Source organism: Myxocyprinus asiaticus, chromosome 26 (assembly GCF_019703515.2).
Source record: "Myxocyprinus asiaticus isolate MX2 ecotype Aquarium Trade chromosome 26, UBuf_Myxa_2, whole genome shotgun sequence".
Classification (NCBI taxonomy): Eukaryota; Metazoa; Chordata; class Actinopteri; order Cypriniformes; family Catostomidae; genus Myxocyprinus; species Myxocyprinus asiaticus.
Window position 1 is genome coordinate 17,899,701 of NC_059369.1, and position 27,087 is coordinate 17,926,787.

General features: G+C 42.9%; 1 protein-coding gene across 1 annotated transcript in view; it reads left to right on the forward strand.

Annotated features, from left to right (window-relative positions):
- Positions 1-27,087, forward strand: part of LOC127417265 (cadherin-13-like) — a 596,890-nt gene that overhangs the window by 280,664 nt on the left and 289,139 nt on the right. The window contains exon 6 of the mRNA XM_051657154.1: positions 26,539-26,683. Coding sequence (XP_051513114.1) covers positions 26,539-26,683 — 145 coding nt within the window. The remainder of the gene's footprint in view (positions 1-26,538; positions 26,684-27,087) is intronic.

The window sequence follows — 27,087 nt, forward strand, 5'->3', positions numbered from 1 at the left end:
ATTTTTTGCGTGTCAGCTCGCTGATAAAGGTGAAGTCCACATATGTGGAAATTAGGACCGCATTCTCTCAAAAGTTGAAAAAAACATTAATGTTAGTTATTTTAAATATTTTTCAACATTAACACATCTGTGGGTCAATTCGCTTCATTTTAATATAAATTTTGTTATTGTTTTATTTTGTTATCACTGTATACGTATATCACAATATGGTTCTATTCATTAACATTAGTAAATGCATTCCTATATATTTACTATGCATTTTCACATTGAGAATAAATGTGTTCAAGCAAAAGCAGAAAGAAATTGCTTTCAGAGGCTTTATATGGAGTTAGGAGGAAATTATGGTGCATTTCTAACCGTTCTGAGACCAGTGCAGACAAACAACGAACTGGAGGTTAAGTCACACACTAAATATGGAGCAAAGGAGCAAGGGTGCATCCTATAGCTTTCTCTGCAGCTAAGTGCATTTACTCCTAAAATCCGACCAAAAGTTCAGTTTCAGGCTGCAGATGATGTTTGGACCCCTCAACATGTTTTGCAGACATGGAACAATGATAATCAGTACATAGATTCAGAATTTTGTAATGCAAATTTTGATTTTAACATGGTTAGCAGTGATTTGATGATGCTGGATATTACTTTTAATAATAATTATTAATTCAGCTTTATAGGAAATCACCTGTAATGTCTGTAATGTCTCAACAACATAAATGACCAACACTCCTAGACACATAATAAACTATTTGATGAAAAAAAATAAAAACAATAGTTGACTATCTACAGCTTGGTATTACTTAAAATTTCACAACTTAGTCCCGCTTGTTACAAATCAAAATACAAAATACAAAAAAAAAAATAAACAAATAAATACAAATAAAATACAAATCAAAAAAGGAAATGGAAAGTGCACACAGTTGTCACACAGGGGTCTCAGGAGGTTAACAATATATATATTCTAATATGTAATTATTCATGTTAATATAATTGAAAATTACTGATTACATAGCAGCATGTTATTCGTTTAATTTTCTTAGTAGAGTCAATAGATGGATTATTGCTGCTTATGTAAACACAACTAATGAGGTGTAGTGAGACAAATGCAGTATTTTCAAGTGTTTGTTTGAGCTGTACACGTGACAAGATTTCCTAATTGCAAACCCCAATAGCAGTGTAATGGCTTCCCCCTAAGTACGTTTGACAGCTGACGATCATTTCCATCCATCAAAACAGATAACAACCCTCACATCAAGTTCTATAGCCACACATCCCCCACACAAATCTGCTCTCAATTGATCTCTTGTCACTGAGTGATGTTATAGTATAATGAATAATTAATCAAATAGTTGAATTGCATAATTAAAAGCCCTTTTTTTTTTTTTTTTTTTTTTTTTTTTGCCAAAGCTGTGGTATTGTAATATTTAATTTTATAATGCATATGTCTTTTTTGCCTATATAAAGAATTTCTGATCTGTTAAGTGTCTATGGATGATGAATCACAACTGTGCATATATTTAGTACACCAGTTGCTTGTTTGATATAAGCCTATTGATTTTATACAACAGTTTTTTTTTTTAGTTTTTTTTTAAATAAGATGTTAAAGGGATATTTTGCCAAAAAATAAATAAATAAATAAATGTCATCATACTCAACCTCATGTTGTTCCAAACCCATGTGACTTTCTTTCTTCTGTGGAATACCAAAATGAGGTGTTGGGCAGAATGACACCCTCAACAATCACGTTCATTGGGGGGGGGGGGTAATGCAATGAAAGTGAATAGACAGAGTAATTTTCTGCCTAACATCTTTTTACAAGCGGATTGATGCAAACACTGAAAAGTCCCAGTAATGTAATAACAAATGTCAGCACACTTAGAATGCCACTTGTCCAATCAGACTAGATGACCGGAACAAACTGCAGATTAATTAATAATTAATAAGGTGGTTGACATATTTGCAAGTACCCTTCTTTGCCAAAGCTGTTATACTTTTAATATTTCATTTTACAATGCATGTTTCTTCTGGCCATATGAAGAATGTCTTATATGTTAAGTGGGTAAGACATGAATGAGACATGTCTGAAAGAAGTTTCTTGAATAATAAATTGTTTTAAATAATAGAAATGTGCTCTGTGGCAGTAGATATGGCAGTGGCAAAGTGAAGCCAGCATTAGTCATATTTCTTCTTTCTCTCTCTATCTCTCTCTCTCTCTCTCTCTCTCTCTCTCTGCTCTCTTGCTCTAACATTTACTCTGTCCTCCAGGACTTGCACTAATGAATAAACCAAGCCAAAACAAACAAATTAGGAAGAAATGTATTATGCTTGCTGCGAGAAAACAACTGAGAACTTTTTCTGCAGCAATAAGGAAAGGATTGAAGATGGAGAGAAAAATGAATTCACAAGAAAGACAGTAATTGCATGTGGACAGATGTTGGCTAAGCATTTTAGCGTAACAGCCAGAGTGCTCGTCAAACGCCCCTGCTTTGAATGTACAGCGATAAATCTCACCAGAGCAGGCGACAAGTTCTATGGTAGACTAATGTAAAAATACAAGGACTGCCTATGTCAGTACTCTACAGCAATGGTTCTCAACTGGTTTTGCTTCAGGTGAAAATACCATACCAAATACAGTACAATACCAAACCCATAAAACAAAATGTAGTGTAATCTGGGTCACATTATCTTTTATATTGTGTAGTTTTGTTCATGGTTTTCAAGGATGAGTGCGTGCCACGTGTCACCGGTCCTACTCAACCAGCCCTGAGTGGGATTTGAACTGGCGATTCCCAGCATGGGAGCCAGATGGGCTAGCAAGGAGGCTATAAAAAAACATGGCCTCTAGCCTCTATCGGTATAGCGTCTCTTAAGGCCAGGAGAGTGAGGTTTACACAGTGCACAGCTATCACGTACCAGCTGGCTACCATTACACACCCTTCTAAACCTCACTCCCTTCTGGGTCACGGCACCAGTGTCACTGGTCCTACTCTACCCGCCTGAGCGGATAGTCAAATTGACGATCCCCCACATGGAAGTCGGACATGCTAGCAAGGAGGCTAGAAAAGCCATGGCCTCTAGCCTCGGTCACTAAGGCGTCTCTAAAGGCCATGAGCGTAAGGTTTACACACTGCACTGCTATCACGTACCAGCTCTTCTGTTACACACTCATCTGCCTAATTTGGCTAGCTGCTATTCAAATTATACCTGTGTAGAGCCGAGGAGGGCGGGGCCGTGTTGAAATGACGCACGCCCGGTCCCTAATCAGCCTGATGGGACGCGCGTGGGATAAAGGCGGCCGGGGACAACAGTTCAAGAGAGAGAGAATGACAGGCAGCTGTACTGTGTGTTTATAGTTGTGTGTTTTGTTTAAGTTGTTTATTAAATTATTATTTATATTCTTAAGCCGGTTCTTGCCTCCTCCTTTCCACTGAACCCCCTTACACTGGTGCCGAAACCCGGGAAGGGGGAGGGATTCCCGTCGCAGAGTCCTCGACACTGCCGTCCACCCAGGGGAGCGCCGCTGCCATCCGACGGGGACGGAGTAGCCCGACCACCCGGACGTGGGGAACGGTCGCTGTCCGCGAGGCGAGTGGGGACGGGACTCCCCGACCGCCTGGAGCGAGGGAGCCACTGCCGGGGGCGGAGGAGTGCCCTGCCGTCCCCTGGGAACGTGGAGGGGTCGAGAGAAGACCGCCGTCCACGGGGGGAGGAGGGAAGCAACTCCCCGACCACCTGGAGTGGTAGGGCCGCTGCCAGGGGTGGAGGAGTGTCCCCACGGGACTCCGGGAATGCGTAGGGGCGTTCTGTCCGCTGGGGGTCGGAGGTCTGACTCTGGTCCACCCGGGGAGGAGCAGCTGCCGTCCACCTGAGAGGGTGGACTAGTGATCGAGGACCACGCGATGGCACGTCAGAGAACCGGTGAGTTTGTTTTTCTCTCTCTCCTCTCTCTCTCTTTCTCTGTCGCTCCGTGTTGGCCTTTCCCTCGCCATTTTGTTTTGTTTTTCCCCTCCTGTCTCCTCCCAGGTCGAGGAAGGCGGGGATGACCCCGAGAGGAGGGGGGGGATGTATGTCATGCCGGGGGCTCCCTGGCCTGAGGCAACGCCGGGAGGAGTGTAGAGCCGAGGAGGGCGGGGCCGGGTTGGAATGACGCACGCCCGGTCCCTAATCAGCCTGATGGGGCGCGCGAGAGATAAAGGCGGCCAGGGACGACAGTTCGAGAGAGAGAGAATGACAGGCAGCTGTACTGTGTGTTTATAGTTGTGTGTTTTGTTTAAGTTGTTTATTAAATTATTTATATTCTTAAGCTGGTTCTCGCCTCCTCCTTTCCACTGAACCCCCTTACAACCTAATATTACCCTTGAAAATGTCTTTCATTGGGGTAACGTCATGGTTACTTGTGTTACCTCCGTTCCCTGATGGAGGGAACGAGATGTTGTGTCGATGTAGTGACACTAGGGGTCACTCTTGGGAGCCCGAGACACCTCTGGTCTTTGATAAAAGGCCAATGAAAATTGGCAAGTGGTATTTGCATGCCATTCCCCCGGACATACGGGTATAAAAGGAGCTGGTATGCAACCAGTCATTCAGGTTTTATGCTGAGGAGCCGATATAAGGTCCGGCCATTTCAGCGGGTAGTTCAGCGTTGTGGCAGGAGGGACACAACTTCTCGTTCCCTCCATCAGGGAACAGAGGTTACACAAGTAACCATGACGTTCCCTATCTGTCACTCACTCGACGTTGTGTTGATGTAGTGACACTAGGGGTCCCTATACGAAACGCCACAATTGGCTGAACTGTGTTACGTGAACTGACGGTGTGTGGTGGGCAGACTACTGTGTGCCTCATAGCCAGCACACCAGGTTGACACGTAACCTCCCCCAACATAGTTAAGAGTGTCGAACGGCCCTTTTTGGGGACAAGTCGACTACCCAAGAGATAGAGACAGGCTTATCCCAGTCATGGCCTCTTTTCCCCTTCTCTTTTTTCCACTCCCTAAAAAAGAAGGGGGATTATCCGACTGGGCCGCCAGGTCTAGTCAGGGGGTGTCCCTCCCAAGGGGAAGACAGAGCGGAGACCACACCTTGCCCAAAGAGAGAGGGGATATTTAAGTTGAAGGATATGTCACATGGTCTTTCCAACCATGTGGAGAGTCTTCAAGGTAGATCCTGCCTCGGTGAGGGTGTACCAGAGCAGGCAGTGGGAGGATTCTTGTGAGGCAAACAGGTCCACCTGTGCCCGTCCGAATCGACTCCAAATCAGCTGGACCACCTGAGGGTGGAGTCTCCACTCTCCCCTGAGGTTAACATGCCATGACAGCATGTCCGCTGTAGTGTTGAGGTTGCCCGGGATGTGAGTGGCTCGCAGTGACTTGAAGTGCTGCCGTCTCCAGAGGAGGAGACAGCGGGAGAGTTGTGACATACAACGAGAGTGCAGACTGTGTTGGTGGTTGACATATGCTACCATTGCCGTGTTGTCTGTCCGAACTAACATGTGCTTGCTCTGGATCAATGGCCGGAACCTCTGCAGGGCGAGCAGAATTGCCAACAACTCGAGGCAGTTGATGTGCCAATGCAATCGCGGACCCGTCCTGAGGCTGGCGGCTGCATGCCGGTTGCAAACAGCGCACCAGCCCGTTTTAGAGGCATATGTCATTACCACGATGCGCCTGGAGACCGGATCAAGAGGAACAACTGCCCGTAGAAATGAGAGGTTGGTCCAAGGGCTGAAAAGACGGTGACAGACCGGCGTGATGACCACGCGATGTGTCCCGTGGCGCCACACCCATCTCGGGACTCGAGTCTGGAGCCAGTGCTGAAGTGGCCTCATATGCATCAACCCGAGCGGGGTGGCCATCACAGAGGATGCCATATGCCCCAGGAGCCTCTGAAAAAGTTTCAGTGGAACTGCTGTTTTGTGTTTGAACGCCTTCAAACAGGCCAGCACCGACTGGGCGCACTCATTCATAAGGCGCGCCGTCAAGGAGACTGAGTCCAACTCCAAACTGAGAAAAGAGATGCTCTGAACCGGGAGGAGCTTGCTCTTTTCCCAGTTGACCCGAAGCCCTAGTCGGCTGAGGTGTGAGAACACCAGGTCCCTGTGTGCGCACAACACGTCTCGAGAGTGAGCTAGGATTAGCCAGTCGTCGTGATAGTTGAGAATGCGAATGCCCACCTCCCTTAACGGGGCAAGGGCAGCCTCTGCAAACTTCGTGAAGACGTGAGGAGACAGGGACAGGCCGAAAGGGAGGACTTTGTACTGATACGCCTGACCCTCGAATGCAAACCGCAGGAAAGGTCTGTGTCGAGGAAGGATCGAGACGTGGAAGTTCACATCCTTCAGGTGTACCGCCACGAACCAATCTTGATGCCGGACGCTCGCCAGAATGCGTTTTTGCGTCAGCATCTTGAACGGGAGTCTGTGTAAGGCCCGGTTCAGTACTCGCAGGTCCAAGATTGGCCGCAACCCACCGCCTTTTTTCGGTTCAATGAAGTAGGGGCTGTAAATCCCCTTCTTCATCTCGGCCAGAGGGACAGGTTCTATCGCACCCTTCCGTAGGAGGGTAGCGATCTCCGTGCGCAAGGTAGCAGCGTTTTCGCTCTTGACCAAGGTGAAGTGAATACCGCTGAACCTGGGCGGGCGCCTGGTGAACTAAATCGCGTAGCCGAGTTGGACGGTCCGGATCAGCCATCGCGACGGATTGGAAAGCGCAAGCTACGCGTCCAAGTTCCACGCAAGTGGGACCAAGGGGACAATGTCATCGGACGTACCGGCAGGTGGGGCCTCGCGGCTGGGCGGAGCTCGAGGTGCCACACCACATCGTGGCCGTGCTGAGTCTAGGGACATCGAAGCACTTACCTGGCTCCTTGTGACCACCCCCAGAACAGCCTGGAGTGGGGGAGGAAGAGGCCTGTCCTCGTAACCCGTGGAGACTGCCACATCGGGGGCGGCTGTGTGACACAGCTGGGTGCTCAGGGGTGGAAAGGCCACCGCTGGAGTGCCAATCCTGCAAGAATAAACTCGTGGACGGTAGTCGTGGTGATGACCGTGCACACCGGGTATGTGACCCAGGGAGGAAGGAAGCTGCTCTTTTGCTGAACTTTTGGGTACCGCAGCCACTTGGGCATGTGGCGAAATCAAACAAAAAGGCAACAAAAGATTTTCCACCCGGCCCTCCACCGGGGGATGGAGTGGTCTTTTTACCAGCTCCAGGTGAGTGGGTTCCCTCGTCTCTGGGTCGCCTGTCTTAGGGGCGCTTTGATGACCTTCGTGGGTTCTTAGGCGCCGGCTGTGAGATGGGTGGCTTCTGCTTCCTGTGGTGGGCTCCATGCCTGGGTCGGGCCGAAATGCACAGGGGGATGCCCTTGGTGACGAGCAGACGAGGTGTGGGATCTTGAGCCGCGCCGGGGCAGGATGTGCCGGATTGCCTTCGTCTGCTGCTTCACTGCCTAGAACTGCTGGGCAAATCCTCGACGGTGTTGCCAAATAGGCCAGCCTGGGAAATGGGGGCAGCAAGGAACCATGTTTTGTTGGCCTCGCCCATCTCGACCAGGTTGAGCCAAAGGTGGTGCTCCTGGACCACTAGTGTGGACATCGTCTGCCCGAGAGACCGCGCCGTGACCTTCGTCACTCGGAGAGCAAGGTCGGTCGCCGAGCGCAGTTCCTGCATCAAATCTGGGGCAGAACTACCCTCGTGCAGTTCTTTCAATGCCTTGGCTTGGTGGACCTGCAGGAGAGCCATGGCGTGCAGGGCAGAGGCGGCTTGTCCAGCAGCGCTGTAAGCTTTAGCCGTCAGGGACGACGTGAGCCTACAGGGCTTGGACAGGAGCTTAGTGCACCGCGAGCGCCTTATCGACAGGGAGGATTCACCGTATAGCCCCTGGCCGCCCCGCCACCGAGGGTAGTGAGAGCGGGGGAACTGCGGAATCGGGGCCGGGCAGTAAAATGTGCCTCCGCACTTCCGGGAAGAATGGCACTGGAGCGGGGTGTGGCTGCTTTGAGCTGCGCCGTGAGCCCATGAACCAATCATCAAGCCGTGAGGGTTCAGGGGAGAGCAGAAGGTTCCGCTCTAACCCGACGCTCACAGCCTCCCGGGAAAACATGTCCATAATTTCGGCATTGACCTGTGACTGCACAATCATCCCCGAAGGGGGAAGCCTTGCTGAGGTTTCTGCGTCCGACTGGACGAGCCCGCTCTGCGATGCTGCGCTCGAGAGCTCATCGTCTTCACGGGCTCTGAACAAGAAGCTAGACTCGCCGTGAGATGAGCTTGCGAACTCATCCGGAAGCCCGACTGGGGCAGACGAGCGTGCCGGGGAATGGGAGGTCCGCGGGGGATACCCGGCGGAGACGATCCCATTGGGGTCCCCAAATCGCCCCCAGTGCTAGCCGCGCTGGCCTCATACCCATAGGTAGAAGGATCAAGGTGGGGAGCTGCTGGGGTGGCTTGCTTTCTTACGAAAGCAAGCCGCGACCGCAACGTTGCCATGGTCATGTTCTCGCCAATGAGAACATGAACCATCCACAAATGCTGTCTCCATGTGGGTCGCGCCCAGACACGAAAGACAGCGATCATGACCATCCGAAGTTGAGAGATAACGACCGCAACCAGGAATAACACACAATCGGAAAGGCATCTTTAAAAAGATGTTCCGTGTGTGCCGCTCTTTTAGAGAAATATATACTCTTTTAGAGGAAAAAACCTCTTTCAGAAAATATACTCTCTTGTTTTCTGCCGAAGCGCCCAGGGGCGTTCTCTGCAGTGCACCAGTGCACAGGAGGGAGAAGCCGCTGAAATGCGCCGTCAGATCCAGCAGAGGTGAATGAACAGTAGAATTCAGCTCAATGAGCATGACCATTTGGCTCCGAAGAGAAAATCTGAATGAGTGGTTGCATACCAGCTCCTTTTATACCCGTATGTCCGGGGGAGTGGCATGCAAATACCACTCGCCAATTTTCATTGGCCTTTTATCAAAGACCAGAGGTGTCTCGGGCTCCCAAGAGTGACCCCTAGTGTCACTACATCGACACAACGTCAAGTGAGTGACAGATAGGGAACCTAATGTAGTCATGTTCATTCAGTTCATGACATATTATATAATATGTTTTACTTGAATAAAATCAGTTCATTTAGATGCTACCACCTTAAACTAATTTGTAAGCGTGGTCCAGTTGGAAATACTTGCGTTCTTGTGGTGCTAACAAACCTCGGTACTCAATGGGACGATAGAGTTACGTTCAAAAGTCTGTGCCATTAAACTGGATGTATTATTATTCTGTTAAGTTACTATAAATATTGACTTGAACTTACTTGCTCAGCAGTATTTTCCTCAAACTGATGCTTCGCAATGACAATAGTTAGCTTGAAAGAGAAAACTCACCGAAGTTACTGAATAGCACCTGTTGTGGCAACGTGGCAGCACGTACTTGCATTGTCTTATAAATTGTGGTTTGACACATTTTGGAAAACAACAATGCACAGAATCGGGCTTGCGTAGCTAGAAGCGCCTGTATTCACATACTTCCATAGAGGATGTTTCGGCCTTTAGTTAATACAGCCTTTGACGTCAACAATAAAAAAATATGGGAAGTGTTTGCTCCACCCTTTTAAAAGTTGATAATCCTATTTATTTGCAAGAATATATGGTTAGTTTTTATTTTTTTGCATGTAGTACTGTTTTCCCCTCATTTTCTCCACCAATTTTTGGGTTGCGACCCACCTTTTGAGAACCACTGCTATTATCCTCAGAATCTGAGGACATGAGGATGTGCCGACTGCGGTGAGAGGAAAGTGAGCACTTGTTCTTCCCCCATGTCTCTGTGTTCACAGGTTTAAGTGCACTTGACAGAGATATAAACACCCCTCAGATGTGAGTAAAAAAAGCAAGAGAAATGAAGGGAGAGGAAAACAACAGCAGCAAGAATGCAGTGCCAGTTAAGAATACAGTATGTCTCTGTGGGGAAATAGACAGTGATATCAAAGGTATATTTAAGGGACTGTGGCATCTGAGAGACTTCTGCTTATGCAAAGGGTGTCGCTTTTGAAGTCAGCTTATGTAAGATTCGTCCTGCCCCACGGGCACTTCCAGCTCTTTACGGATGATTGCATACTTGATACAATGGATGCCCATGTGCATACATTTCCTGAAAATGAGGCCTGGAATCAGCATGCTGAATGTAGCGAGCTCAGCTCTCGTAATGCTGAGACGTCTGTTTTACTGAAAATGAGACACATTGGGGGTCTGACTGGGTGTAATGATGTTTGATAACTGCAGTAATGTGTGTGCTATACTTGCTGTAGCTTAATTTGCAAGAAGTTTTGTGTAGCATTAGATTTTTATATATAGAAAAGATATACCTATGAATGTTAATTTTTTTTTCCTTTTTTCTTTTTACAATAATTAATTTTATATTTGTTAATGTTATTTATGCATTAAGTATATTGAACTAGCAATGAACAATATTTATACTGCATTTATTATTCTTGGTTAATGTTAATTTATAATTAAACTCTTGTTCAATGTTACTTCATGTTATTTTAGAAAGCATTAACTAATCTTATTACATGGCTGTAACAAGGTAAAAGGGAAAGGAGGAGGCAAGAACCGGCTTGACATCATAAATAAAGTTTAATGGTAAACTTAAACAAAAACACACAAACATAAACACATACAGGGCAGCTGCCTGTAATTCTCTCTCTCTCTCGAACTGCCACCTCCGGTCGCCTTTATCCCTCTTGGGCTTGATTAGCCTGATTAGAGGCCGTGTGTTCAGCATCATGGCCCGGCCCCGCCCTCCGCCCTGCCACATTCCTCCCTCGTTCTTTCAGGCTGGGGAGCCCCCGGCATGACGTACACCCCCCCCCCCTTTTCTGGCCCTGTCTGCCGGCAGGTCATCCCCGCCTTTCTGGATCTGGGAGGGGACAAGGGGAGGGAAACAAAACAATAACAATAATATTTAAAAAGAGAGGGAAAGGCCAACACGAAGCGATAGCGGGAGAGAGAGAAAAAAATATATTTTACTCGCCAGTTCTCTGATACGCCGTAGCCTGGTCCTCGGCCACTCCTCCACCCTCTAGTGGACAACAGCCATGCCTCCCCGGGCGGATCGGAGGCATTCCTCCGGCCCCTGGTGGACAGAATGCCCCGCCGCATTTTCATTGGATGGAAGGGGTCTCCCCCGCCCCTGGCAGTGGTTCTCCCGCTCCAGGCGGTCAGCCAGGAGCCCCTCCCTGCTCGCGGTCGGCGATCCTCTCGACCCCGCCATGTTTTAGCAGCTGGTCGGGGTCTCCTCCACCCCTGGCAGCGGCCCTGACCGCTCCAAGCAGTTGGCTAAGAGCCCCTCCACCCCTCGCGGTCGGCGCCGTCCTCCCGTTCCTCTGCTCCGATTTCGGTGGACAGTAGTGGCGAGGACTCTACTACGGCGCATCCCTCCTCCTTCCTGGGTTTCGGCACCAGTATAACAAGGTAAAAGGGATACGAGGAGGCGAGAACTAGCTTGACAACATAAATAAACTTTAATGATAAACTTAAACATAAACACACAAACATAAACACATACAGGGCAGCTGCCTCTAATTCTGCCACCTCCGGTCTCCTTTATCCCTCTCGGGTTTGATCAGTCTGATTAGGGGCCGGGTGTGCAGCATCACGGCCCGGCCCTGCCCTCCGCCCTTTTCATCGATTTATTTCTTCTCACATAATTGCATAATTTCAGTGCAAATCAATGTTTCATGTCCATTTATTTATTTATTTGGTTTGTAGTTGTGTAATAAATGGGATAATGAACAGTCAGCTGGTTGTTATCGCAAAATAAACCCCTTCAGGGTGATACAGGTCTCCTCCGCTTCATGTCAGGGTCCTGATCACCTTGTCAGGGTTTATTGTGTGATAACAACCGGCTGACTGTACATTATCCCTTACTTAGCATATGCTTATAATGTTAAAAATGTGTTAGTAAATGTAGAAATTAACATTACCCAAGATTAATAATGCAAAAATATTGATGACTGTTAGTTCATGTTAACTTTAAGATAACATATACAAACTTATTGTAAAGTGTTACAGTTTTATTTTTATTGATTTTATTTTTCTTCTTCAGCACATGCAGAATTATTATTATTATTATTATTTTTTTTAATAGTCATTGTTTCAGGCTAGAGGTGGAAAAATAGAAGCATGACATTTATGCCTTAAGAATCTTTGGGAATCTTTGAGGCTTTAAAAAATGGCTTAAAAATGCAAATACTATACATTGTACTGTACATACTGTACGATAAGAGGTCTCATCATGAAAACTAGAATTTTCCTTAAAATGTTTATGCAAAAGTATGTATGTACTATGGAAATTAATCTGATGTTCAGAACTAAAAACTTCCTTCCCAGCCCAACAATACTTTTTTTTTTAGAAACTATGCAGTAAAATGTCTTGTTCTGAACTTCCACTTTATTATATCTGACAGATGAATAGAGTAACATATGAGTAACGTGTGATACCCAGTCACTGTGATATGGAGGAAGTATTTCTGAACACCACAAAAAGGATAACACTTTCTGTTTTTATATCCAGAATAGTTTCATTCGACTCAAGATGGCGCCGAGTATGGCTGCTGCGTTGCGAGCTCCGACACAACACTGTAGTGTTTTGTTTGTTTTGTTTACAATTCTTATGTTTTTTGTACTGGGTGTTGTCTGCCTTATTGTCTATGACAGACAAACACTTTTGGACATTGGTTCAGCAATTACACACCGCAAACCGGACTTCAAATTCCTCAATGCCGACCCGCTGTTTACAAACACGCCAGCGGAGCCCTTTGTATGGGCTGCCCAGCCGTGGAAACGCAGGAGGAAAAGGGGAAACAGAGCCGGCGTTCTCATCAGAGCAAGACACAGCGCAAATCAACCCCTGCTACCCAGTATTCTACTGGCAAATGTTCAGTCTCTGGATAACAAGCTCTGCGAGCTGAAAGCATGGATCTCTTTCCAACAAGAGACAAGGGACTGCTGCATTATCTACCTAACAGAAACTTGGATGTCTGCTGAGATTCCAGATTCAGCATTGAACCCGTGGGGTTCTCCGTGCACAGAGCGGACAGAGTGAAAGACCTCTCAGGTAAAAGCAGAGGTGGTGGTGTATGTTTTATGATAAAAAAATCCTGGTGTGATCAGAGGAACGCACATTCTATCAAGTCTTTCTGCTCTCCTGATCTGGAATTTCTCATGCTTCTGTGTCGACCATTCTGGCTACCAAGGGAATTCACAGCGGTCATTATCACAGCTGTGTACATCCTGCCACAAGCCAACACAGATCGGGCACTCAAGGAACTGTATGGGATTATAAGCAAGCAGGAAACTGCGCACCCTGAGGCCACGACTGTGACTGGGGACTTTAATAAAGCCAGTTTCAAATCAGTCGCACCAAAATACCACCAACATATTAGTTTTAACACACGAGGGGTCCAGGTTTTGGACCATTGCTACTCTCCCTTCTGGGACGGCTACAAATCCCTCCCCTTTCCACCATTTGGCAAATTGGACCACTCTTCCATTCTGCTTCTGCCCGCTTACAGGCAGAAACTGAAACAGGAAGCACCCACCCTCAGAACGATCCAGTGCTGGTCGGACCAGTCAGACTCTATGCTACAAGACTGTTTTGATCACACAGACTGGGAGATATTCCGGTCCGCCTCTGATGACGACATCGAGCTTTACGCTGATAGTGTAACGTGATTCATCAGAAAGCGTGTAGAGGACGTAGTTCCGACCAGAACAATACGGATCTATCCGAACCAGAAACCTTGGATTAATAGTGATGTTCTCGCGGCACTTAATGCGCGGACCTCCGCTTTTAATTCCGGGAACGCGGAGGAGCATAAACAAGCCAGTTATGCCCTCCGAAAAAGATCAGATCAGCAAAACGTCAGTACAGGAACAAGATTGAAGGACAGTTTAACACCACCAACTCTAGAAGCATGTGGCAGGGAATTAACATCATCACGGACTTTAAAGGGAATAAAAACTCCCGCGAACACCGCTGCATCTCTCCTGGATGAGCTAAATACTTTTTATGCTCGTTTCGAGGGAAATAACACCGCCCTCGCGGAGAGTGCTCTCGCGGCCGAAGCTACAGAGGTTAGTTCACTCTCCGTCTTTGTAGCGGATGTAACCCGATCCTTCTGACAGGTGAATATCCGCAAAGCCGCAGGTCCAGACGGCATTCTGGGCCGTGTCATCAGAGCGTGCGCGAACCAACTGGCTGGTGTTTTTACGGACATTTTCAACGGCAAAATGCTCAGGAAAATATCAATCGCCCTCCATCAGCTCCAACCCATCAGTCTCGAGTGTGTCTATGTGTGCACGCGTCTTTGCAATATGAAGTTTTGGAAAGAGGAGGCGTGGCTAATTCAACGGCTTATCCAGAATGGCTAAAATGCACTTACAATGCCTTTAAAGGGATAGTTTGCCCACAAATGAAAATTGACCTTGTGTTGCTCCAAACATGGAACACAAAAGGAGATGTTTGTCATAGTGTTGGGTTCGAGTCAAGTCCGAGTCTTTAAACAATCGAGCCAGAGTCGAGTCCGAGTCCAAAAGGGGCCAAGTCGGACTTAAGACCAAGTCCATAACAGGCCGAATCCGAGTCCGAACGAATCTGTTCTTGAATCTGAATTCAAATTGTAACCATAAACTCAACATCAATATTTTAAGCTTATTTTAACTTTCACAACTAAGAAAACACAATTGTCAGTATAAATGTAAAAAACATTTTATGATTAGTTATTATTTGTTATTGTTTCAATAATGTCATTGCCATGGTAACCAGATACATTTCAGCTGATTTGCTGAAGACTAGAATGAATGTAACTTCAAATCAACATGCGACACAACAAAATTGATTTTCTTCTCTGCAAACAATACCAGAGATTATAGCGAGAAGGACAATGAGGATATTTAATTTAAGAAGAAAAAATCAGTGACCCTACCAAAAACCGGGACTGTCCTATTTAATAAACCGGGACGTCTGGTCACCCTATCTACAATTAAATTAAAAACAAAACATCTCACTGCCCAAAATAACTTAATATTTCATTGTGCATTTTATTGTGGAAAATGTAAAAGAACATACTTTAAGCAGCTTGTCAATGCTTTTAAAATAGAAAAACAATAAATAGATGCTGTTTATCTGTTTTTCAGAGTTGCAGTCTGCTTTAGCAATAATAAAATAAAATAAAAATTCCCGACTATTTAAAAAGTTACAGTTAATTCATCAAGGACCAGTTTAAGTTAACAAAACTGCGTGGAACACAAGAGACTACAGATGCCTACATGTGTTGATACATTACGTCTAAAAGACTTAATAGCCCAATATTAATAACATTTTCCTGAATTTTTGTTTCAGCAAACTGTGAGAGAAATGATGTGGGTGACTTGACTTAATGAAGTTCTTAACCAAGGTGAAACCGCGATGCGAGCACCGTCTTGACTGCACAAACGCTGCGTGTAATTTTTCCAGTTGTCAGGTCCCGTGCCATGCGAAACTGCCTTGTAGTTTCTAGTACAATGGCTACATACCTGTCTTTATGTGTTCGTCATGCCAGCCACCTTGGTAAGCGATGTTATACAGTAGTCTCCATAGTAACATTCAAGCATATTGGTTGACTAAGTGTGACACTCTGCAGGTGTGTTTGCTCAACACGGTGAAACAAACTCTGACTATGTCTACGACATCAGTGGGTGCTACATCAGTGGGTGCTACATCTGCTTGCAGACAGTGTCCATTTATTTCTGTTTTGTTATTTTTATTTATTTATTTTGTTCATTGCATCCAGAGTCCCAAAGGCTCGAGTCCAAGTCAAGTCCGAGTCAAGTCTGAGTAAAAATGCATCCGAGTCCGTGACAAGTCCAAGTCCATTAAAATACGTTCATACTCGAGTACGAACTCGAGTACCCCAACTTTAGATGGTCAGAATCTTATCATCAGTCACCATTCACTTTTATTGCACTTTCTTTTTCCATACAATGAAAGTAAATGCGATGGAGTCTGAACATTCTGCCTAACATGTCCTTTTGTGTTCTACCGAAGAAAGAAAGTCTTATGGGTTTGAAATGACATTAGGTGTGAGTAAATGATGACAAAATTTTTGGGTTAACTGTCCCTTTAAAAGTTTCTGTGACAATTGTAAGATTGGATTGCGTAAACTGTCACAATCTGTGCAGGTTTTGTAAAAAGGCTGTTATTGAAGGATAAAGAAACAGCAAACCTGTGAGTGTAGTTACTAATTTCACATGCGAAAAGTGAGTTTATGGAGAAGTGGAAATAAATAGGGTGCAAAATGGTCATGTAAAACAAAACAGTGACTGTTTGTGGTGCCTCAAAGAGAAAAAAAAATATTATATGACCCCCTTAAAGACCACATGTATAATTTGTGCATTGTGATTAGAGTGTATTGCTTCTATGGTATCTGACATGTGCCAAGGGCACGGCATGTTTAGTTCTACGCCACCATCTAGCACACATTCCATGGAGTCAGCGCTCTGGCTGATGAAGACAGCATGAAAGTGGATGCTTGTAAATTCTCCCTTTGTCCCTCTGAATACCAGAGTGGAGAGTAGCAGGCTGTGATGATGTATCGAACCATTAGTGCTATAAATTCTGGTGTGGGTCTGTATCATTAAGAGCATCAACTGTTGAACAGACTCATGACTACACTGGTCGGGGTGAGACAATGAGACTGACCCATGCCTCCACGAGAGACAGAGGGAGCAAGAGAGAGTGATGTCATGCATTACTTGCAGCGGTCACAGCACGCATCACTCGGGTAATGTGCTGGCAGAGCGAGGAACTCCCCCGTTCTGGCCACTCTGCGTAATGGATCATTCCTGATGGGCTCTTAGGATAATGTAAAATGGCAAGAGCTATCATTGGTCATTTCCACCAGGATGAGAAGGGAGGGGAGTCATATCATCCGTTACCGACTCTAGGAGTGATGGGCTGCTAATTTCAGCTCATAATGTCCTAGTTCAGAGCCAGGGAAGTTATATAGTCAAGAGTTTGCTCAAATTGCTTAAAGGAGGTTGTTCGGTCCAAGTTTAAAGGGATAGTTCACCATAAAATGAAAATTCTGTAATTACTGGCTCACCCTCATGTGAATTTAAGAAGAGGACTAGGGTTGTCATGGTCCAAATTGAAAAAAAAACATAAAATAAAATAAAGAAATGGTCTAGATGCACTATATTCTAAGTCTTCTGAAGATATAGTTTTTGTATATTTTGGACATGTATATATAAAGTTATAAATATTTTTATATTGTTTTAATATTGTTGCTGTTCGGTGTGTGTGTGTGTGTGTATATATATATATATATATATACACACACACACACACACACACGAACAGTAACAACATTAAAACCACTTGCCTAATATTGTGTAGGTCCCCCTCGTGCCGCAAAAACAGCACCAATCTGCATCTCAGAACAGCATAATACAGAACGATTGTCTGAGTTACCTTGTGGGGCTTTTCCACTGCACAGTACATCTCGACTCGACTCTGCTCACTTTTTGGGGGTTTTCCACTGTGGTAGTACTTGGTACCTGGTACTTTTTTTAGTTCCACCTCGGTCGAGGTTCCAGACGAGCTGAGCTGATACTAAATGTGACGTCAAAACCCTGCAGATCACTGATTGGTCAGAGAGAATCTTCACTACCAGCGTCACTGGATTTGCGACACAGGACATCAACCCGCTAGTTTTAAAGTTAGCAACAGCGATAGCAGTATCATTTGTTCACGCGACTTTCGAACTTTCGACCACGCCGTGGTCAATAAACGAGGTGCTGGCGTTCCTCTCGTTAGCGACGAATGAAACGACACGAAACGAAAAAGTCTTTCAGGAAGTGTCTCAGCTGTTGGCCGCACATGGCTACCACCGGACCTACCAACAGTGTAGGGAAAAGTTAAAAAAACTTAAGTGACTACAGAACCATCAAGAACCACAACAGCCGGAGTGGTTTAAACAGAAGAAAGTGGAAGTGGTTCGACCAAATGGATGCTATCTATGGCAATAGACCGGCGAGCAATGGGAGGGAGAGTGCCCTGGACTCGGCCACGGTGTTGTTGGAGACCACGATGGAGGATGATACGTTTTGTTACATTAACTCTATATTCTGATTGAAAGCTTCACTTTATTTAGTTGAACAGCTACTGGAAAGCTTGCTTCTAAAACAACTGGCCAGTTTAACTGTTACACTTGTGTAAAATCACCATGCAACAATTGCTTTATGCAGCACAATGAGCTAGTAGCTAACAGCTAGCGATCGTGTTACTGTTTATGGTTAGTAATGTTTGTGTCGCGTGTAAGATGATGTCACGGCAGTAGAGGAGGCGCAACTATGACGATCAGCCTATAACCCCACCCATGTTGAGGTGACACTAAACTGCAGTGGAAAAGCAAGCTCAGAAAAGTAAAGCGAGCAGAGTTGAGTCGAGTCGAACTGTAACGTGCAGTGGAAAAGTGCCATTAGACTTTGTCATTTCGAACCGGTCTGACCATTCTCTGTTGACCTCTCTCATCAACAAGGCATTTCTGTCCAAAGAACTGCCACTCACTGGATGTTTTTTTTTTTTTTTTTTTGGCACCATTCTGAGTAAATTCTAGAGACTGTTGTGCGTGAAAATCCCAGGAGATCAGCAGTTACAGAAATACTCAAACCAGGCCGTCTGGCACCAACAATCATGCCACGGTCCAAATCACTGAGATCACATTTTTCCCCATTCTGATGGTTGATGTGAACTTTAACTGAAGTTCCTGACCCATATCTGCCTGATTTTATGCACTGCATTGCTGCCACACAATTGGCTTATTAGATAATCGCATGGATGATTGTTGGTGCCAGATGGGCTGGTTTAAGTATTTCTGTAACTGCTGATCTCCTGGGATTTTCACGCACAACAGTCTCTAGAATTTACTCCGAATGGTGCCAAAAACAAACAAAATAAATAAATAAATAAACATCCAATGAGGGGTAGTTCTGCAGACAGAAATGCCTTGTTGATGAAAGAGGTCAACAGAGAATGTCAGTTCTAACCAGTCTGGCCAAAATCTACGGTAAGTCAGACAACCCCTTATTTTCAGTCGTTATTAACTGAAAAGCTTGAATTCATGAGAGAAGTACAGATGTTCATCATAAATTCATCCTTCTTTTGAGTCAGATCTTTTCAATTAATCAGTTGATCCAGTTCACAAAACTATTTTTGAATTATGCTCACAAATCGGACTGAACTCAGTTAATGATCCAACAGCCCACTGAAGGGAAATATTATAATTGAATTGTAACATAGCTTTTAGTTTGTTTCTCATAAGAAGTTATAATATTATATCAGAAGACTTAGAATGTAGAACACAAGTGATACAGACCACTTTTTTATTTATGTTTTTGTCATTTTGTAGCTTGACAACCCCAGTCCTTGTTAACTTTCATGATGTGGAAACGAGTGGCAAGGATATTCTTCAAAAATTCAACTTCTGTGTTTCACAGAAGAAGTTCATTTGTGTTTAGGATAGGGCTGTCAACAGGGCCTAAGAAGCTAAATTCAAATTTCTGGTAACAAATTAGAATAATGGTCTGTCTTTAATAGGTATCTATGCAGGAATTAATGCAGGCCGAATTAGTAGTACTACATTAACACTTTAGTTACTACTATTAACTAATATGAAAACATGATTAACTATTCAGTAAGTAATAGCGAACTGATGACTGAGGTAATTCACTGTTAGGTAATCAATAATTACTGAATTTGATTTGCTTCATTGAGAACTATTAACTATGGCTTATTAAAAAATAACTACAAATTACATACTAATCACAACATTACCATGTATCTAAAATGTGAATGATTATGTTTTTATTGTGAACAAGATCATGAAATGCACCTTCAGAGAAATGTGCCTCACGTGTGTTCTTTGTGGGAATTAATTTATGAACATAACAGCTCTCTAAATCAAGGCTACAGTGTCTGGTAGAGTATCATAGTCAGCTAACCTTACATACATATATAGGGATGATTGTGCCCAACCTGTGTATTCCTTGGGATATCTCTTCTGTTCATTACAAATTATTAACTTTGGCATGTTTGGCATTATTAATTAGGAGCGTAATTTGAGAATGCCCTTTCACCCATTGAGTGCATACGTGTATGTGGGACTACTAAAAGGCCATGCTGAGATGAACGAAGGTTACACTTTGGAGTATAATTAATTAAAAGGTCTGAAAGATAATTGGGAGCCAGACCATGAAGTGCTTTATATTTAAGTATGAGAACTTTAAAGTCGACCCAATACTTAACAGGTTGCCAGTGCAAGGACTCCAAGACTGGGGTAATGTGTTCACCTGTTTTAGTCCAAGTTAAAATCCTGGCTGCCGAGTTTTGGACATACTGAAGTTTATTTAAGGTAGACTTTGAAACACCAGCAAGGAGTGCGTTACAGTAATCGATGCATGAAAGTACAAATGTATTGGTCAACTTTTCAGCTACAGAAAAGGATAGCATTGGATGCAACTTTGCAATGTTTCTGAGATAAAATAATGATGTCCTGACTGTATTTTGCACATGAGGTTCAAACGTCAGAGAAGAATCAAAGATCACACCAAGATTCTTCAGTTTTCCCTGAAACTCAAGTACACAGTTGTCAATAACCAGTGGTGTCGGACTAGTATTACGAAGCTGATGATGGGTGCCAAGCAACATCACCTCAGTCTTGTCACTGTTTAAACAGAGAAAATTATTGGACATCCAGATTTTTATCTCAGAAATTCATTTGGAGAGGAATGTTTCAACGTTGTTTTGACCATGTATGGAATGTATATAAATTTGCGTATCATCTGTGTAAAAGTGATAGGTAAGACCAAGAGATCTTAGGAACTGGCCTAATGGGAATAAATAGAGGCTGAAAAGTAGGGGACCCAGAATGGAACCCTGAGGGACACCAGTGTATACTAGACCAGTCTCAGACCTGTGCTCACCCAAAATAACAAACTGTCTACGCTCAAAAAAGTAAGACTTGAACCAATTCAAAACTGTCCCAGAAACAACAAAGACAGTTTCAAGGCAGGTGAGTAAAAGATTATGGTCAATAGTGTCAAATGCAGCACTAAGGTCAAGGAGGGTAAGGATCCTGCATCAGATGCCATTAATAAGTCATTGGTGACCTTAACCCGAGCCGTTTCTGTACTGTGGAATTTCCGAAACCAGACTGAAGTGGATCAAAGAGATTATTGACAGTGAGATGATTGTACAACTGAGTGGCAACGACACGCTCTAAAATATTTGCCAAAAACGGGAGATTAGAGATGGGACGGAATTTACTTAGATTATGCAAGGCAACGTTTTGCTTTTTTGCAACCGGAGTAACAGCAGCAATTTTTAATGCAGCTGGAACGACACCTGTGCACAGCGATTCATTGATTATGTTGAGCACCACTGGGCACAAGTAATCAAAGACTTGAATAGATTTGTAGGTAAAGGATCAAGTATGCAAGTGAAAGTTTTCATACCTGTTACTACTATAGCAAGTGCAGCGTGATCAAGCTGCAAAAAATTTGAAAAAGGAGTAAAAATCTACAAGACATCTGATTTCTAAATCGACATTGTCTCCTATGTCCAAATATTAGGGACAGATAAGACACCTAGGGTACTAAAATGTACCCTTTTGGGACAGTTAAGGTACAAATCAATCCGATTAACATATAAAAGCTACAGTATTTGTACCTTTGAGGGTACGGCCCCAGTGACAATTTTTGCAAGTTTTTTTCTGACAGTGTACAATGAATAAATATAAACCAGTCAGCACCATGTTATAGCTATTATTTATTGCAAAGAACACATCTGGCTGTGAAACAAAGGTGCATAAAATTATAAAGTCAAAAGATTTCATTAGTTCTATATTTTCATATCTTAAGTAAAAAGTAAAACACAAAAAAATTCAAATTAATGTTTTAATAGATGGTGATGGTAACTTTGTGTTGCACATAAACTTATGTCAGTGCTATAGTACTACCACAGACTACCACAGACATCTTTATAATACCGGCGGTACCACAGTGTTTTTCATTAAGTACAGTTGTATGAATGTAACTAATGCTTATGCAGCGAGATGCTGATAAGAGCAAGTCAAGGCATAGTCAAGACACAACTGCTAAAGTCCTTAACCTAATGGGCCGTTGACTCCGAAACGCATCTAGATGGACGTCTTTGACTTGTGCAAAAGCAATCATTTTTTTTAGATGTTGTGTCATTTCAAAAGGAAATTTAGTCTTTAAAATGTGTCTCGAGACACCCGCGTTCTGTTTTATTCATTGTACTGTGTCTGTTTCAGCACAAGAATGCGATCGGTCTGAACGGCTTGTAAATCATCTTCAGTTCTTGGCACACATCCAAAATTTGAATGCTCATTTTAGAAATTTCGAATTTTAATTTGACAGCCTCAGTCTAGACGTGACATGAGGATGAGTAAATGATGACAAAATGTCATTTTTTGTATTATTACTTTAGCAACAAACAATGTTATAAGCTCAATTTTTCTTTCCCACAAAGCTATTTCTCAGAACCTTTGAAGTGATATTTTGGCATAGTTTGTAGTTTCACAAATAAAAAATAGCTATGCGACAGGGGAGTGTCTGAGGTGGACAGATGGGGAGTTCTAAGCTCTTTGATGAGAGTGATTTGCGTAAGATTAAAGTGTTTCATGGGCCAATTGCTCAAGCATGTCAAGTAAGCAGTAACATGTTTGGCCTGGGGTATTGTGCTCAGTGTACAAGTGTGCCAATTGTGTTTACTTGAGGCAGAGAGACAAGACGTGCTGTGCGTTTCGCCTTTTTGCTTTTGAATGTGCGGCTCCCGGGGGTGCGCGGAACGCACACAGTTATGGCGCCGCGAGGAGATGGGGAGGAATGAATAAGTGATGTGGGCTTTAGGGAGGCCCAACTCTGAGGCAGTGGGGCTCAGAGATTGAGACAGAGAGGCGAGGCAGATGCTAGCGCATCAGCCATCACCGCATTCTCAGGTGGGCCCTTGTGAAACTTCACACTGTGAAAAGCAGATAAATCTTCGTTCTCTCATTTCTTCACTTGAAACCCCTCCCGTCATGCCTCCAAACATGTCCCCACACTGTTGTTCTTCTCTCATATTTTCTTTCATTTCCCTCACACAACTCTCGCTGTTTTATCTACAATGTACTGTATGTTTTTAGACTGCATACAGCACCCTATCTCTTTTTCTCTCTCTTTCTCTGTATGAATTAATTCTTGGTTAACAGCTGTTTTTCTTTTTCTAACACCTTGGCCTCTGTGGTTCGGATCTTTGCTTCTGAGGGAAGATTTATAATAGATTGTAATGAGCTGAGAAAATGGGAGAGTGAAGATGAGCTGAGAAGAAACAAAGCTTGAAGACCAGTCCAAGCGTACTATTAGAGACCAGTTTTTATTCATGAAAAACCCCTTATATCTTCTTCTTCTTTCAGCTGCTCCCATTAGGTGTTGCCACAGCAGACCATCCGCGATCCGCACATGTGACTTGGCACAGGTTTTACACCAGATGCCCTTCCTGATGCAACCCACACGAACACGGGGAGAACATGCAAACTCCACACAGAAATGCCCAGTTGAACCTGGTACCTTCTTGCTGTGAGGCGACAGTGCTAGCCACTAAGCCACCGTGCCTTAGATGAAGCAAAAAAAATAAATTAAAAAATTCAGCCATTTCATGAACTAACAATCAACAATACCTTTACAGCTTGTATTAATCTTGGTTAATGTTAATTTCAACATATACTAATAATTTTTATATATTTTTTTTAATCAAACGTATTTGTATGAACTAACATGAACTAATAATGAACAATTGTATTTTTATTAACTAACATTAACATAGGTTAATAACTGCTGTAAAAAAAATTTAATGAAAAAAAAATATTGTTAATTGTTTGTTCATGATACCTAATGCATTAACTAATGTTAACGAATGGAACCTTATTGTAAAGTATTACCAAAAAATAATAATAATAATCCAGAGGAACCATAATTTCAGACAAACAGCAATTGAAGCCGTGTAAAATCGAAATGTTTCATTCAAGAAGTTAAATTCAGGAAAAATCTTGGCAAGTTAATCAAGGCAATTTAAAATAATAATAATAATAATAATAATAGTAATAATAATAATAAAATGTTTTGTTTATTTTTACTAAAGGAAGGAAGAATGACATGTAATCAGTTTTTATTTTTATTTGCACCAATACAACAATTTATCTTGATATAAATTGTTGTATTTTTATGATGTTTATATATGCAAAACATTTCTTTTGAACAATCTGAATGACACAAAGGAATAGTTGAATCAAAGATTTGAATAACTTCATTCAAATGGGTAGTTTGAATTGATTCATGTAAATAAATCAAAAGGCCTTTTCCCAACATTGGGCTGAACAGTTCCTGTTGCAGAACCGTGCCATTCCTTCGTGATCTGGGCTTGTTGACCAGGTTGTGGTTTCTTACAGCACCTGAACTTATCTACTCTATTGCTGTTTTTCAGTTTAAAGGAAACGTGTAAACTTCTGAGACACTATCGTCACTAAACAAAACGTAATTGCAAAAAATAATGATATGATGTTTTCAAGCAGGTTACCCCAAACACTCCCCCAATCTACCACTGATCACACCAACAGATGGTCTGGCCCTAAATTCATGCGATTTGTTGAGCAATTGTTTCTACTGTATGTTAAGCTGACTGTGATTTTTGGGGCAATAAACCTACGAATGGCTTTATATTTGTAGTTGTTTCAGCATATTTCATTGGGATAGGATAAAGTATTTTAACATAGAAAACAGAACACCTTTAATTTTATATGTCCAGCAAAATCATTGTAAAAATATTGTGAATGTTTGATATACATTGCCTTGCCTCACCCCATGTCTTGTGTCAAGACAAGCAAGAAGCAGTACATCTTGATCAAATAGTGTAGTGTCTATAGTATGTGTGTATTTCTGAGAACTAGTAATCTGTTCTTCTACTGGATCTCTTCTCTACAGTGCCATTAGTGCAGACATGCTCTCATTCCACAGATCAGCTGCAATCACAGAAAAACACTCATTCCCACTCAGGCCTCTCAATAATTGCTGACCACAGGCAGCATAGGTAGCCATTACCTGTAAGGCAGGCCTAAAGACCCGGTCCATTTCTTCTCTATTGCTCCCTGTACGTTATTTTTATTTATTTTATTTTTTATCAGAGATTGCGGTTTCTGAATAAAATAATGGCCATTACAGTATTTCAAAATAAATTACAGTAGTTAGGTTTCATGTCAGTCCATATCTACATCATATTTCATATTGGTTTGAGAGAAATAGAAAGAGAAAGTAGTGTGAAATGAACTGGGCTGCAGGTCTATTCTGATTGGGTTGTGGACGGCAAAGATAACACAATGCTACTTGCAAGTAATAAAATGAAACCAATCATATAATTGTTTATAATTATGATAGCAGAATAAATATGCATGTCAGCTTTTTAAAGGAAGACAAAAATATTTTGTTGTTGACATCAAAGTAATTTTTATTTGTAAAGCGCATTTCATAATATTATACTGTAATGTCTATAATATCTTAAAACCCCCAGTGAACAGCTTATTTGAACTTCATGCCTTAATGTCTTTGTCTTTGAGCCCTGTTAGTTAGTTAGTGGAGTGAAAAATACTTTGAGAGAAAATCTACTAAGCTGCAGCTATTTTCTCTTTTAAAAGATGTAAAATGGCAAAGGCAAACTGTACATGCATCCAACCAAACAATACTGTATTTTGGTGCAAATTCATCTAACACTTGGTAGAAGCTAGCCCAGTTAGGCAGATGCCAACATGGAAAGGTTGCGTGACATGCCCTTATCCTCAAAAACCCTGAACAAAACTATGCAAGAAAAAAAAAAAACATCAATACACATTAAATGCAGGTGTTCGTGCAACAATTATATATATATATATATATATATATATATATATATATATATATATATATATATATATGTCATCGTAATGACATTCTTGTTTAATATGATTAAAAAAAAAAAAAAATAGTGGGATAGTGTTGGATCACCATTTGATCTACAATATAATATCTGAGTCCTGAAGCAAAACCAGCTGAGAACCACTGATGTTAAACCTCTGGAGACCTTATCTTCACTTGTGTCATGTACATTATCATTATCAAACTTTTTGAAATTTTGAAATTATCAAAAATGTGTATTTCTTTTCCTGAAAACACAGAATGTTAATGCTTTATGAAAAACAAAAAACAAAAAAAATCTTGCCATCCATCTAACATTTTCTCCAGGATGCTTTTTAAGATGTAAATGTTGCCTCATGTTGTGAGTTGTATAAGTGAAAACTCACCTAGCTGATATCTGAAGGGAACTGTAGACAGACTCTATTAATGTACCTCTCCCACAAACAGCTCAATCTTCTCTTTGTTGTGTGTATGTTAACCATGTACTCTCTATCTCTCTTTCTTACAGCTCCAGGTATCCACCACTGACCTAAGTGGCAAGTTGGTTGAGGGACCAGTGGACCTGGACGTGTCTGTTATTGACCAGAATGACAACAGACCGATCTTCAAAGAGCCACGGTACTCTGGGGAAGTTCTGGAGGGCTCCCCCACAGGTATGCTTCCCTGACCTATAGCTCTCTCTAAAAGTGCTCATGTTCTTGCTGTGGAATGAGTGTGTTTTGGGAGCAGATTACTGGAGGAAAAAGTTGAAATAAGAGTTGGCTAAGGGTCTAAAGGTTGTTGATAGAAGTAGTAGTTAGAGAGATGATTTTGGTTTGGTTTGATATAACACAGCCTCTGCAACAAAAGGACTGTCATTGTGACAGTCAACATACTGTTCTTCTACAGACTCCATCCGTCCGTCCGTCTGTCCTTCCATCCATCCATCTTCTGTCTTTCTGACTGTAAGGGCTGAAAAAATAAAATTTGAACTTCAAACTTTCAAAATTATTTTAAACTTTCAGTCAAAGCTTTGTCAAGCCAACTTCAAAAGTTTTCTCTTTATCTTCTCAGTGCC